Source organism: Lithobates pipiens, unplaced genomic scaffold (genome assembly GCF_037356315.1).
Source record: "Lithobates pipiens isolate NorthernLeopardFrog02 unplaced genomic scaffold, aLitPip1_a1.2 Scaffold_18, whole genome shotgun sequence".
Taxonomy (NCBI): domain Eukaryota; kingdom Metazoa; phylum Chordata; class Amphibia; order Anura; family Ranidae; genus Lithobates; species Lithobates pipiens.
The window spans coordinates 449,920,390-449,934,386 of record NW_027507758.1 but is presented as its reverse complement, the minus strand read 5'-3'; the positions used below and the strand labels follow the sequence as shown (position 1 = coordinate 449,934,386).

At 38.0% G+C, this 13,997-nt stretch overlaps 1 protein-coding gene across 1 annotated transcript in view; it reads left to right on the top strand.

Moving 5' to 3' along the window:
- SLC9A9 (solute carrier family 9 member A9) overlaps nucleotides 1–13,788 on the top strand; it is a 1,026,444-nt gene extending 1,012,656 nt beyond the window's left edge. The window contains exons 15-16 of the mRNA XM_077488236.1: nucleotides 9,408–9,513; nucleotides 10,905–13,788. Of these exons, the coding sequence (XP_077344362.1) occupies nucleotides 9,408–9,513; nucleotides 10,905–11,156 (358 nt within the window). The 3' untranslated portion in view covers nucleotides 11,157–13,788. The remainder of the gene's footprint in view (nucleotides 1–9,407; nucleotides 9,514–10,904) is intronic.
- The last annotated feature ends 209 nt before the right edge of the window (nucleotides 13,789–13,997 follow it).

Sequence of the window (13,997 nt, the reverse complement as noted above, 5' to 3'; positions counted from 1 at the left end):
AAGTGTTTCTTCTCCTAGGTACAGTAGGGTTGTATTCCTAGAAAAGGAAGTGTTTTCCTGACAAGATCACCATGTAAAAATAATGGAGAACAAAAAGGAATTTAGGGTGGCACAGTGGTGTAGTGGTCAGCACTCTCACCTAGCAGTAAGAAGGGTCGCTGGTTCAAATCCCAACCACGACACTACCTACCTGGAGTTTGCATGTTCTCCCTGTGCCTGTGTGGGTTTCCTCTGGGTACTCTGGTTTCCTCCCATACTCCAAAGACATGCAAGTAGGTTAATTGGCTTCTGTCCAAAATTGGCCCTAGTATATAAATGGGGACCTTGGATTGTGGGCTCCTTGAGGGTAGGGACCGATGTGAGTGTGCAATGTACAGCTATGGGGACAATTGTAGACACTCAGGTTGAACTAGATGGACTGATGTCTTTATTCAACCTTACTAACTATGTAACTAAGTAACTATGTAATTCAGCCACCACATCTTAAAAAAGAAATCTGCAATACATTCAACATTTATTCTTGGTTTTAAATTTGCTTTAGTAATTAGTTGTCACTTAGCAGGCTAAAATAGCAATCATCCCATTACTCTTGGTAAGTATTTTCATTGCTGACAGTTTTTATTTGTATTTCCTCCAACATATGTATCTGGAAAAAAGAATTTACGTTCAGGAATCGTACAAAATATTTATTTTCTGTGCATGGAACGTGGCAATTATTCAACTATTGGCTGTCACTGTAAAGTGGCTTTCTAACAGCCTGGAATGGATGGAAAAAAAACAAAAAACGACTACATACAATAAAACCAATTATTTGCAGCAAATAATTGTAAATCTAGGGTTGCATGTTAATACTTGGTTCCATGCTAGTTTTTCCTCAGTTCTCCTGGGCTTCACCACCGTGTATAAAGTAAAAACCAGAAAAGCAATGGAAGAAACTCATACTAATGTCTTCATAAGTCACTTGTGTTTGGATACATGGTGAAAAGTTTTGAAAGCCTAAGATTCATTTATCACTTTGCATACTCTTGCTTTGTAGTTATTACATTTAGACCCCATTCACACCTGAGCGTTTTGTAGCTTGAAGCCTGAAGCTACAAAACGCTAGAGGGGAAAAAATCTATTATTCTCAATGGAGATGGTTCACATCTCCACTCCATGTCGCCTGAAGCCGAACGCCTGAAGCTCAAACAAGTTTCGGACCCTTTTTTGTCGCTCGAATTGAGCAGATTTGGGTGTTTTTCTTCTTTTAACATTGGTGACCTTTTGCCCTGCACAAAATCGCGGCAAATCATGGTAAAAAATGTTGCGAATCGCGGTAAAAAATGCCACAGAATCGCGGTAAATTCGCGTGATTTTCTGCTTGAAAACGCTACGCTCAGGTGTGAATGCAGCCTTAGCTGATGGTCTAGGATTAAATGAGCTACTGTATTAATCAGGTACATTTTTTAGAAGTGCTTATAACATCACACAAAGCATGTATGATCAAAATACAAGCATCCTTTGTGGTAATTAAGAACCATATTGTGGTCGCTGTGCGAAATTTCCATAGCCTCTTTTCAGCATATAGTTACATAGAATAAATGAACAAATTCTAACATTCCTTTAATCATAAATATTGTTTACTTTACAGCTGGTGTAAAATTATCTTCAGGATTAGATTAGATTCTTTATTATCATCATATTTAATACAATGATATTGAACATGGTAGCAACAGCAATAAATACATGTATATACTTATCCACTCATCGATTTACTGTATATGCACCAATATTCATACATACATTACATATCTGTTAAATCTAAGCAATAGCCAGTGCAAAATAATACCAAATTATTCAAATGCAAATATTATAAAAATAAGACATATGATACTAATACAATGTTTGCACGTAAAATATGAACCAAGAAGGTGCATTAACATGGACTAGCACAAAAGGATAGTAGTAATAAAGAGCCCATAGACCACCAGCTAACAAATTTAAACAATGGCCACAGTTTTATTCAAGGGGTAACCTGATAAATAAAAACAATGAATTTAATGAAAATATGACACATTATTCAAAAAATTACAAAATGTCCATCCAGACCATGTTGGACGACTACTCCCCCACTAAATAACACCATGACGTAAATGAGAACAATACTGAGGATGGGTGGAAGTCGTGGCCCAGTCTTTACGGTCAGTGAGTACCGGCCGGCAACTTCCTTATATCCAGTCCTGCAGCATGGGATTTTACGGCTGCCAATTCGATCCAATTCCCCGCTTGCTACCGCCGACCCATCCATTAGCTTTTGCTGCCCGGGACACATTAAGAGACTCATTTGTCTATTTCCGTTTTTCCCCATCACCTTTTCTATTTCACTTGTTCACTCTTTTCTCCCACTCTCTTTCACACTTTCCCTTTTCTCTTCTGTTTGCGTCCCTGCCCACATTTTCATTGACTCTATTATATGATAACAATACTTTACCTCTATTTATAGGTTATTACTGAATATACTACTTACTAATTTAGATACATATATACCTTTATTATAATTGTCATGACATGTATGGCTATTGGGACAATTCAGAATGCAAACACATGCTGTGTTCAACTCTTCTTTTTGCCATGGTCGGCCCCCTGCCTGGTCCCTGATACTATCACTCTCTCTTACACTTTCCCTTTTCTTTTCTGTTTGCGTCCCTGTCCACATTCTCATTGACTCTATTATACGATAACAATACCTTACCTTTATTTATAGGTTATTACTGAATATACTACTTACTAATTTAGATACATATATACCTTTATTATAGTTGGCATGACATGTATGAAAAATACATAAAGTATAAAGACCAAAAACATGAAAGAAATAATAAAAAATCACATATACAGATATTATCTGTACATGTGATTTTTTATTATTTCTTTCATGTTTTTGGTCTTTATACCGTACTTTATTTATTTTTCAATAAATGCTAAATAATTTTTTGTACTCCCAGAGTAGTTTGTTGTGCCTTTAAAGTCTGACCACAGGTTTTCTTTGAAATCCTTTTTTTCTTTATTATTTCTCCAATATTTGCGGATGAGGCAATGTGAGTGCTTTTTCTTTTCTTATTCAAAATTAAAATACAGTTGTTAGGTGTGGATAGGATATACTTCTCTGAAGAGAAGGGTTTTCAAGGATCGTCTAAAAGCTAATAAAGTGGGAGATAAGCAGACAGATACGGGTAGGGCATTCCATAGGATTGGAGAGGCTTTGTAAAAGTCCTGGAGGTGAGCATGGGAGGAGGTGAGAAGGAAGTCTTGAGAGAAACGAAGAGAACAATTAGGCTGTTATTTAGAGACTAGGCTAGTGATGTAGCTGGGAGCAAAATTGTGTATGGCTTTGTAGGTAGTTAGTATTTTGAACTTAATTCTTTGGCTGAGCAGACGCCAGTGGAGGGACTGACAGAGAGGAGTAGCAGACACAGAGCGATTGGTAAGGTGGATGAGTCTGGCAGCAGCATTCATGATGGATTGAAGAGGTGATAGACTATGTAGAGGTAAGCCAATGAGAAAGGAGTTGCAGTAGTCGAGGCGAGAGGTGACCAGGGAGTGAATTAAGAGCTTTGTTGTGTCATTGGTTAGAAAGGGGCGTATTTTGGTGATGTTGCGGCGGTTGAGGCGGCAGGATTTGGACAGTAATTGAATGTGTTGCTTGAAGGAAAGTTCAGAGTCTAGGACTACACCTAGAACCTTGGCATGTGGGGATGGGCTTATAGTTGTGCCATCGATTTTGACAGAGAGATCAGGGGAAGGGGCATATCAGGGAGGAAAAATTATAAGTTCGGTTTTGGATAGATTGAGTTTGAGGAAGTGGTGTGACATCCAGACTGATATATCTGATAGTAAATTAGTGATACATGAGGAGACACAGGGAGTGAGCTGAAGGGTAGAGAAATAGATTTTGGTGTCGTCAGCATAGAGGTGATATTGGAAGCCATGGGAGGCTATCAGTTGACCCAGGGAGGAGGTGTAGATTGAAAATAGAAGAGGTTCAAGAACAGAACCTTGGTGGACCCCAACAGAGAAAGGAAGAGGAGAAGAAGAAGTAGAGTTCTAAGAAACGCTAAAGGTGCGGTTGGATAAGTAGGAAGAGAACCAGCAAAGAGCACAGTCACGGAGACCAAAGACGTGAATTGTGGGGATTTCAGAGAAAAGAAAGTAGGGTAGACAGGCAGAGAAGTCATCAAGAAAGGTTGATACTGGTCCAGGGGGGGGGCTGTAGATCACAGCTATCCTTAGAGAAACTGGAGTAAAAAGACAAATGCAGTGTGCTTCGAAAGAGGAGTGTGACAGAGAGGGAGGTGGCTGAAGTACCTGAAAGGTGCTATGTGAGGCTAGAAGGATTCCGACACCTCTTCCCTTACGTCCACTGAATCTGGGGGGTACCTTAGTACCTTTGTCCTACCTTTCCTCCTTGTTATGTTAAAAAGCTAATAACCACTATACATTCTTCTGTCCCTGCTTTGGTCTCCATCTATACTGTATGGACATGGCAATAGGAAGTACAATACACAAGAAATAACAAGTATTGTTTTACCTGGCTTTGCATTACTTTGGTTTCTTACCAAAATGAAACAAAGTCATGACTTGGTTCCTTAGGTTGTTGTGGACAACACGTCATTCTTCACCTTTCCTTCTTTCCAAACCCACTAGAGATTTCTTTTTATCTACATCAAAGGGAAGACAAGGAAATCTGTATGTAAAGACCACAATTTTTATACATTTATTATGGGGTTCTGAAGAGATTCTTAGCTTCAGATGAAAGCAACATGTGTTTACTTTGTAAAGAACTGTCATTGGATTTCCAGACAGCATTCACCAGAACATTCTTTCTTTATATATTTATTATGTGTGGTTCTCATGAATGCTTGCTATTCTTTGCACTTGTTCATGTTTAGCAATATTAATGTTGTTTTTCAGGGAAAAATATACCTATATTTGGAAATCTTAGCATGGAGGAGACAGCAGCAATATCTGACCCAGATGATGAGTTTTATTTAGTTATATGCCATAGTTAGCATGGCCACTAGTGAATTGACTTTGTGTACCATAACAACCTAAAAAATATAAAAATAAGTCTTTCCCAATATAGTACAACTAGACAAATATACTCAACTGCTTTATGTGTTAGCCTGAACAATGACCTTTCTCTTTGGCCACACATTCAATCTGTTCAAATTGTACTGCCTTCATCTCTGCAACATTTTAAGAAGTCACCCCTTTTTAATAAATTACATCACAAAACTTTAAATTTACTCCCTTGTTATCTCTCTCCACAACTATTGCAACCCCCTTCTTGTTGGCCTACCTCTACCCAGGCTGCCCCCCTCCTTCAGTCTTTAATAAAGGCTTCTGCCAGACTCATCCACCTATCCAACCATACAGTGTCCACCAACTTTTTCTACCAACGCCTCCACTGGCTTCCTCTCACCTAGAGTACAAAATTCAAAACAACATACAAAGCCATCCACATCCATCCAATCAGCCTCATCTCGAAATATCACTGTCCTTTTTGATCTTCCCAAGACCCCCTGAGGAAGTCATGTGTTCCCTGTGACATAACATGTAGGGGAGGGGCTGGATGACATCATGACATTCATAGTATTCGGATTAGTGGTTACTAGACCAGAGAATGCTGGTTTATATATTCTGACTGTACATGTTTTCATAATACTGGCAATATATGGAGCAATTTAGTACATCTTAATGTGAGTATATTTTTGCAATGGATAGTGGGAAATAAATAGTTTTAATGATAACATACTATTTTGGCAATTTTTTCCCTGTATGTTGCTGAGCAGAGGATAGAGCTGGAGAGTACCTATGATAGTATATGATATCACTATGGTGAGGAAGAAGTGAAGAAAACCAATTTATTCACTGACTGGGAATAACATCCGCAACAAAAGTATCCACAAGGGTAACATAAGCGCTTTATGACCCTGAATTTACTGTAAAATCATGGGCTTCAGGTGAGAACACATCTGGTAGTGGTGGCACAGTTAATAGTGGTACAGTTACAAGCATGGATGGGTGTCTTGCTTTAACTGCTTGCCGACCGCACAGCTCTTGTGGCTGGAGGACGTCATATGACGTCCTCCCATTTAAACAGGGAATGCGCGTGCATCCCTGTTCATTCGGTGGCGGCGTGTCAAGTAGACACCGCTTGCCACTGAGGGGGTGAACAGTCATTGGGTATGGCTGTTTACCACGTGATCGACCGTGATGAAGTCACGGCTGATCATAGATGGATCCTGCCCCACTGTGCATGACACAAGCACGTGATGGCGAGTGCGCTGCCCGTGCACATCGGGGCATTGTGTTCCCAGGAACACTGCTTGTCTCCGATGCTGGTAAACAGCCATTGGCCGGCTGTTCACTCATGTGATCGGCTGTTATCCTTTCACAGCCGATCACTAAATGTAAACAAACCGCGGTAACGAGATGTTACCGGGTTCTCCTCCTCACACACCGAGGCCATCAGAGTACCTGAGTACCTGTCACCAGCCCATCAGAGTACCCAAGTATCCATTTGCAGCCCATGCCTCATAGAATATACGTTGGGGTGTTTGCTTTCAAAAATGGGGTAATTTTATGTGTAATTCCACTGTCCTAGTGCTCCAGGACCTTCAAAAGTGTGATAGGTAGGAATGAAATGAGATGTGTAATTTATGTTCCTAGAATGCTTGAAGGTACTACTTCAATGTTCGGCCTCTCTATGTGGCCAGGCTGTGTAAAAGCGTCATACATGTGGTATCGCCATACTTGGGAAGAGTAGCAGAATGTATTTTGGGGTGTAACTTTTGCTTTATACATGCTATGCGTTAGAAATATCTTCTAAATTGACAACTTTGTGTAAAAAAAAAAAATGAGATTTCATTTTTTTTCCACATTTTCCAAAAACTTCTGGAAAAAAATGAACCTTTCAAAAGACTCATTCTGCCTCATAGATTATACATTGGGGTGTTTGCTTTCCAAAATTGGGTGATTTTGTGGGAAATTCTATTATCCTGGTGCTCCAGGGCCTTTAAAAGTGTAATAGGTGGTTGTGAAATGAGATGTGTCATTTTTGCTCGTAGAACGCCTGAAGGTGCTACTTCAATTTTGGTGCTCTGTATGTGGCCAGGCTGTGTAAAAGTCTCACACATGTGGTATTGCCATACTCAGGAAGAGTAGCAGAATGTATTTTGGGGTGTAATTTGTTGTATGCATATGCTGTGTGTGAGAAATAACCTGATAATATGACAATTTTGTAAAAAAATAAAATAAAATTTTCATTTTGCAGAGAATTGTGGAAAAAATGACAACTTAAAAAACTCCCCATGCTACTTACTTAATACCTTGGAATGTCTACTTTTTAAAAAAGGGGTCATTTGGGGGTATTTGTACTTTCCTGACTTGTTAGTGTCTCAAGAAATGAGATACACCTGATGTACTGAAGGCCTGATCAGATGTGATCAGTTTTCAATGATTGGCACCATAGTTTGTAGACTCTATAACTTTCACAAAGACCAAATAATATACACTAATTTGGGTTATTTTTACCAAAGATATATAGCAGTATAAATTTTGGCCAAAATGTATGAAGAAAAATTACTAATTACCAAAATTGTATGACAGAATAAAAGAAAAAGGCACTTTTTTTCACAAAATTTACATTTTTTTTTATTTGTAGCACAAAAAATAAAAAAAACACTAGTGATTAAATACCACCAAAAGAAAGCTCTATTTGTGTGGAAATAAGGACGCAAGTTTCATATGGGTACAGTGTTGCATGACTGAGCAATTGTCATTCAAACTGTGAGAGCGCTGAAAGCTGAAAATTGGTCTGGGCAGGAAAGAGGTGTAAGTGCACTGTATTGAGGTGGTTAAAGGTTATCAATATGTCAAGAAGCAAGGATAACTGAAGAAATTGTGGACATTTGATTTATTCACAATTATTGATAATATTGGACATTTGATGTATTTACAATTTTGCAGAAAGAAATGCACTGTTATATTATTGCACTGTTATATTATTTTAAGGATATTTTATGCATTGTTGAATATAGTATGTGTACCATATATCCCTGTCTATCATTTTAGATGTTCCCATTTGGTTGCACAAGGCAACCGAATGATAATTTTTAGTCACCTGTTGTGATCATTATGGGATTACCTTTCTCTGACTTGAAGGCTTTTCATTTCCGGTCCTTTACAAATAAAGAGGAGTAAAACTACCTCCATCTTAAATAGAACCCGAGGTTGAGTGAGTAAAGCCAATGACCTTGGTGGAGCAGCCTTGGCAGATGAAACTGCAAAAGCTGTAAAAGTTGATAAGTTTTCCTATTCACATTACTTTTTATTTTTATTGTACTAGTTTGTGACATAGTCTTTTTAGCTGCCTAATAGCAAAGGAAATAGATAAGCATAGGACACGCCACTTGTTTTATACAAACGGAGGAGTAAGCCCTTGTACACACGGTCGGAGAATCTGTCGGAATGAGTCTTATCGGACCGCGTCGTCAGATAATCCGACTGTGTGTGGTATGCATCAGACTGATTCCGTCCGAATCTCCGTCCGATCCAAATTTCCAACATGTTGGAAATATTTCCCGACCAACTGGACCGGACGGACCTAATCCGATCATGTGTAGAGCATTTTGATCGGACCAAGTGCCACGCATGCTCAGATCAAATTCCTACATCAAAGCTATTGGCTACTAGCCTGAATGTAGTCCCATCGTAACGAAATTACGTCATCACGTTCTGAAAGATCGGATTTTTCGCCAACTTGGCCCGACCGTGTGTATGCAACAGTTTCGGACACAATCCGTCGGACTAAATCCGACTGGCAAAATCCGACGGATTTGGTTGGCAAAATCTCCGACCGTGTGTACGTGGGCTAAGAAGTGTATTTGAAGTGTCTTTATTGTCTAGTGCAGCCAATTGTATTCGAGCTGACATTTTTCTGCTGCAAGGAAGGGTCTTTACCTTGCTAATTTTGTACATTTAGTTATTGGAAAATTTGATATTACTTTGCTAGAAATGAGGAGTTGCCTGTAACTTGAAAACCATTTTACCTTTTTGGCACACCATAAAAGCGCTGTCTTGGGTGTAAGTATTCTTAGCAAAGATAAATAGTACAATACCAGCTCAGAACAACTCAGCAATCATTGCCTTACTGTAGACTGCAGTTCATTACATTCTAGAGAAGGTCAGGATTCCCGGCAGATGAGCTGAGCGAGATCATATAATTGTGTTTCAGAGCTGTCAGTGAACAGAGCTACACAGGGCCTGGGACATGAATAAAATGTTTCCTTTTTCAATACTTTGTGGAAAATAATGTGCATTTTGACAGCTTTCTACATTGTTTTATATCCTTAACTGATTCACAGATACCTCAAGCCAATACTAACACATAGTGGACCTCCTTTGACAAGCACATTGCCTCAGTGGTGCCATTCCATAGCTCAAGTGCTGACCAGTCCAAAGGCTTATGCAGTAAGTAATATGAATGTCTGAAAATTAAACAAAAGAATGGAAAAAAAAAGTGAAATGTTAATAAATTGGCTGATGAATTATCTGTGTTAACTATAAAAAAAAAACCTCCCTTTTTTTTTTGTTTAAAAAGGACCGGAACTGTGGGAGCTGTGTCTAAAACTGGCGGGGGGGGGGCAAAAGCAGTATTGCCTGTGTGTAAGGGGGCTTCTGATTGGATGGGTGTCGGCACTAACAGGTGCAAGTCCCTACCCCGTTTCTTCTATGATAGCACAACAAGCCACCTGCTTGTAGCCCTCTACCTTCTCTACTGTATATTGTACCCATCTCCTTGCCAGCGGCCTTCCCTCTACATCCCCTACATTAGCCTTTATATAAAAAAAAAAGGAATGTCCACACATAAGGTAGAGTTACTGCACTTTACTGGTGTTTCTCCTGAAAATCACATTGACACATCACATGACATAGACATATTATCTGGGATTGCTTGCCATTTCCTTGCCAATCACATATATGTTGTATGTACCATAACAATCATTATGTGAAAGCAGCACATTACACAGCACTTGTCAGCCATCTTCCCTTTTGCATAGTCTCCCTCTCCTTGGGAGCACCACAGTGTTGGGACCCATCTTCCTGTGCGCTATATCTGCAGCATTCTGCTGAATTCTAATGGAGAAGCAGCATCCTGCTCTGTCAAGATTCACATGGTGTCTACTAGAGTATACCAGTCTCTCTTTCCAAGTGAAAGAATTAAAACAAAGGGATAAAACAAAGTGTAAACGATATACACTGGCATTAAGAAAATGTACCAGGGTCAGACTGTGATAGTTATTCTCTTTTTTTAAACAATAAGCTTTTATTGGATCTTAGATATAACAATTGTACAATAATACTAATATTTGTACAAGAGTATCATTAAAATATAACAAAGTATAATTTAGTTCAGTGGTAGAGTATATTACTAGTAAAACCAACAAAATTGCTTTGTGATCAGCCGATCATTACATCGATGGTCTATTTAGAAATTCTCTGAGTTTGTGTAGAAAAATCTATAATTTAGTTTGAAAAGAACCTTGTAAATTGTCTTGATCAGTTTAGATTCCAAACATGGGGAATCCATTTGCCTACCTCTACTAGTAGGTTTCTGTTGCCCAGAGCTTGGAATTTGTATGGGTTTTAAAACAGATGGGTTGGGAATTGTATAGAGTTTCAATAACCCCATGCTAATACTTCTATGAGAATTCAGCTACTATTTACTGCATACCCATGCCTTCATCCCTCACCCCGGGTTTTCCATTTACTCTTACTAAATTAAATTTAATAGGAATTATATTTGTATATATTGGTGCATTGTGTTTGTTTCTAAGACATATGAAATTGTGCTTAAACAGGAAGGACTAAAAGAAGAGGATACAGACTGCATCGTTAACCATGATGAACTGACAGCAGCTTATGAAGATACATCATCATCCAGTATGCCTCACTCTGCAGAGCAGGGAAAAGAACAGCCAAGTCCTGTTTTAGTACAGAGCAGAGATAATGTACAGGATGTTGACCTCGGACTTGGGGGATTTGATTTTTCACTGGATAGAAGGTCTAAGCAAGCTCACATCGACTTTCCAGAGGGGAACATACAGATCTAATATGTAGTATTAAAGGAAACCTGCTCTGAGCAGTTTGTTAAAGCAGAACTCCAGGCTCAGATAGTAAAACTAATGAATTACAAACAACACAAAAACAAATGTAATTACATATATAATTATATTAACTTTACATTTATCTATTGTCCCAGCCGAATGATCTGTAGATTAGAAGTGCAGGTAACCCAACACATGATTGACATTTGTCAATAAACAAATCTATAATTCAAAGTTTAAAAGTTGAGAATTGAGTTTAAGTATCCTGCTTTTCACAGTGGGTTCTGTTTCAAACATCAAAGACAGTCATGAAAGTTAAGTCAGTCATAGAGTTGGGCAGAAAGAACGCTGAGCACAGCCAACTTAATTAAGAGATGCTGATTAGGTACATCATCTGTTAAAACTGGCTGCTGTCTAGAGACCTCTTTGTACCTGAATTCTTTTCAGAGAGGAGAAATGAGCAAAGGATCATTTTAAAAAATGGACTCAAAATATATGGTGTTTAGATTGACTATATGGCCATGGTAAACTATACATTTTATTACTGACATTCTTTTTTAAAAGACTGATTGCTTTCCTACAAACATTGCCTTAGATTCTCAGATAACTTTAGTGATATTGCTGGTGTCCAAAAGTTTCTATTGGGCCTTATTATGACTTCTTGAAGTGCCTGGTCTCTGGTGAATGTATACACTTCTGTGTCATAAACGTTCAGCTCCAATAGGAGTGCCTCAGAAGAGTGCCTTGGGAATGTCATCGGGTTTCCAGTGAATGAGATGACTACAGACTGTATCCCAGATGTATGTGTCTTTTGGTTGTATGGTAATAGAAAGCGCCGTACACTAGTACTACCAAACACATCAGTTTATTATGATTTGAATGAAATTTAATAGGCAACTTTTTTTTAAATAAATTAGAATTTACAGGTTTAACTTTAAAGTACAAGTTGCTTTGGGTATCTTGTTTTTCTGCACACACTGCTACTTCGTATTTGTTTCTCACTTCGAAAATGTACAGCGATCGGAAGCAAGGACCTATGATTTTACCCCCGAATTATCTAATATGCATGCTATTTCCAGGTCAGTGATGTGGAAAGTACTGAAACCACTGAGTCAGCATAACACACAGAGTACATACTTGCACATTATAGAAGATATTCATCTTGTTTTGCCCTCTTCCACTGATGAGGGCTTTGTGTTCTCCATCGATGTTGCCATCTTTTCAGATATTTCTTCATTCTTTTGCCTTTCTGCTTCAGTGATGGCGGTGTCCAGTGATGATGCTTCCATTTATCTGTGATGGAATTGCATTATACCAGCACCTCGCTCCATTCTTGGCATTTTACATTCTGCCCACACATTGCTGGCAATATACATGTGTAAAAGAAATGTAAAAAAAAGCTTTTTATTAGAGCATTTTTTTTCATTGCCTCTTCTACCACCTAGCAATTTACAGTTACAATTTGAGTTCTATTTTAACAGCCAAACAGTTGTCTCTATAGTGCTTTCATGATAGCTTGTATGCTTGCAAGACCCAAATCTGAATAAAAACACAAATAACCGTGAGCTGATTTATATAGGCCACTGAAGAAACTTCATGTGTTGCAGCAATGACCATAGTTTGGTTGTGTTTTGATTTGTTTTTAAAGATCTATAGATAAATCATGACATGACTATACTTGATATATGGAAATAGGAACTCAATCATTTTTTTTACTATAAGGGTCAAGTATATCAACATAATCTTGATTACCTATTTGTTTCCTTAAAAAATGTATTTGGCCAAAAGATAAATAAACTGTGAAGATATATAAAAAATAATATAAATGATATGCATATATACATATAGCAGGAGAATGGTATAGCTTTAACTATTTCTAAAATATCTTATAATTACTTCTGTGTATGTTATATATTGTGCTGGAATATAACTGTATTGTTACTATATTTAATAGTTATAGTTTTGTTTTTTTAAGATTGCAGAGAAAGGGAATTAAGGAAGACAATTGTGACTTTATATGAATAAAATTAACCCCCCCCCCCCTCCCAGTTATCTGTGGCAGGAATTTAGTACCATGCCTAAATAATATTTGATATGAACTATGTTTTTTAATTTTGATTTATTGAAGTGAGAAAACAGTTGTGCCTTTCTTGAACACAGACCGCTGCTGACTGGCAACAAACTATTGGTACCATAAAGTACTAGAATTCAAATTGACTTTCAACATCACCCTGGGAGATGATTCCTATGCAAGCACTAACTTCTTGATAGTAGAACATAAACTTGTTCCCACCCTGAACTGCCATAGTGAAATGCTCTCTATCCATCCAATCTGTTTAGAGGCTATTTTGGGGCATTTCGGGTACCTAGAATCTTTTATATATTATCATATTTCTATAAAATTCTTGGGGCTAGTACTGTAAGGTGTTTGTAGTTACATATCGTGCTTGTTTTACCTTTTTCCAGAAATGGTTTCAGTTTTTTCGGACAAAGAATGTAAAGTACTGTAACCCTTACCAATCAAAATTACCTTCTCATTGACTACAATTGAAGATAGTTGCTTATGATGGGATGTTGTGGTTAAATGCATATTATTGCTTTTTCCATCTTTTCATTAAATTTATTAAGTTGATTTGCATTCAGTTCTATATTTGTGGCTTAACCTGAGAGTATCAAAAATTAGTAATTTTTGTTAATTGTCAGATAATGAGTTTATAGATAACGACACTTGCGGTCTGACATTTACAGCAAGTCAAGGCTGGAAAAGCAAATAGCAGTAAAGTTAGATACCTGCCCTCCTACATTTATTTTATACATTCCAATTCTTCAGTAAAATATCCTTCCTCA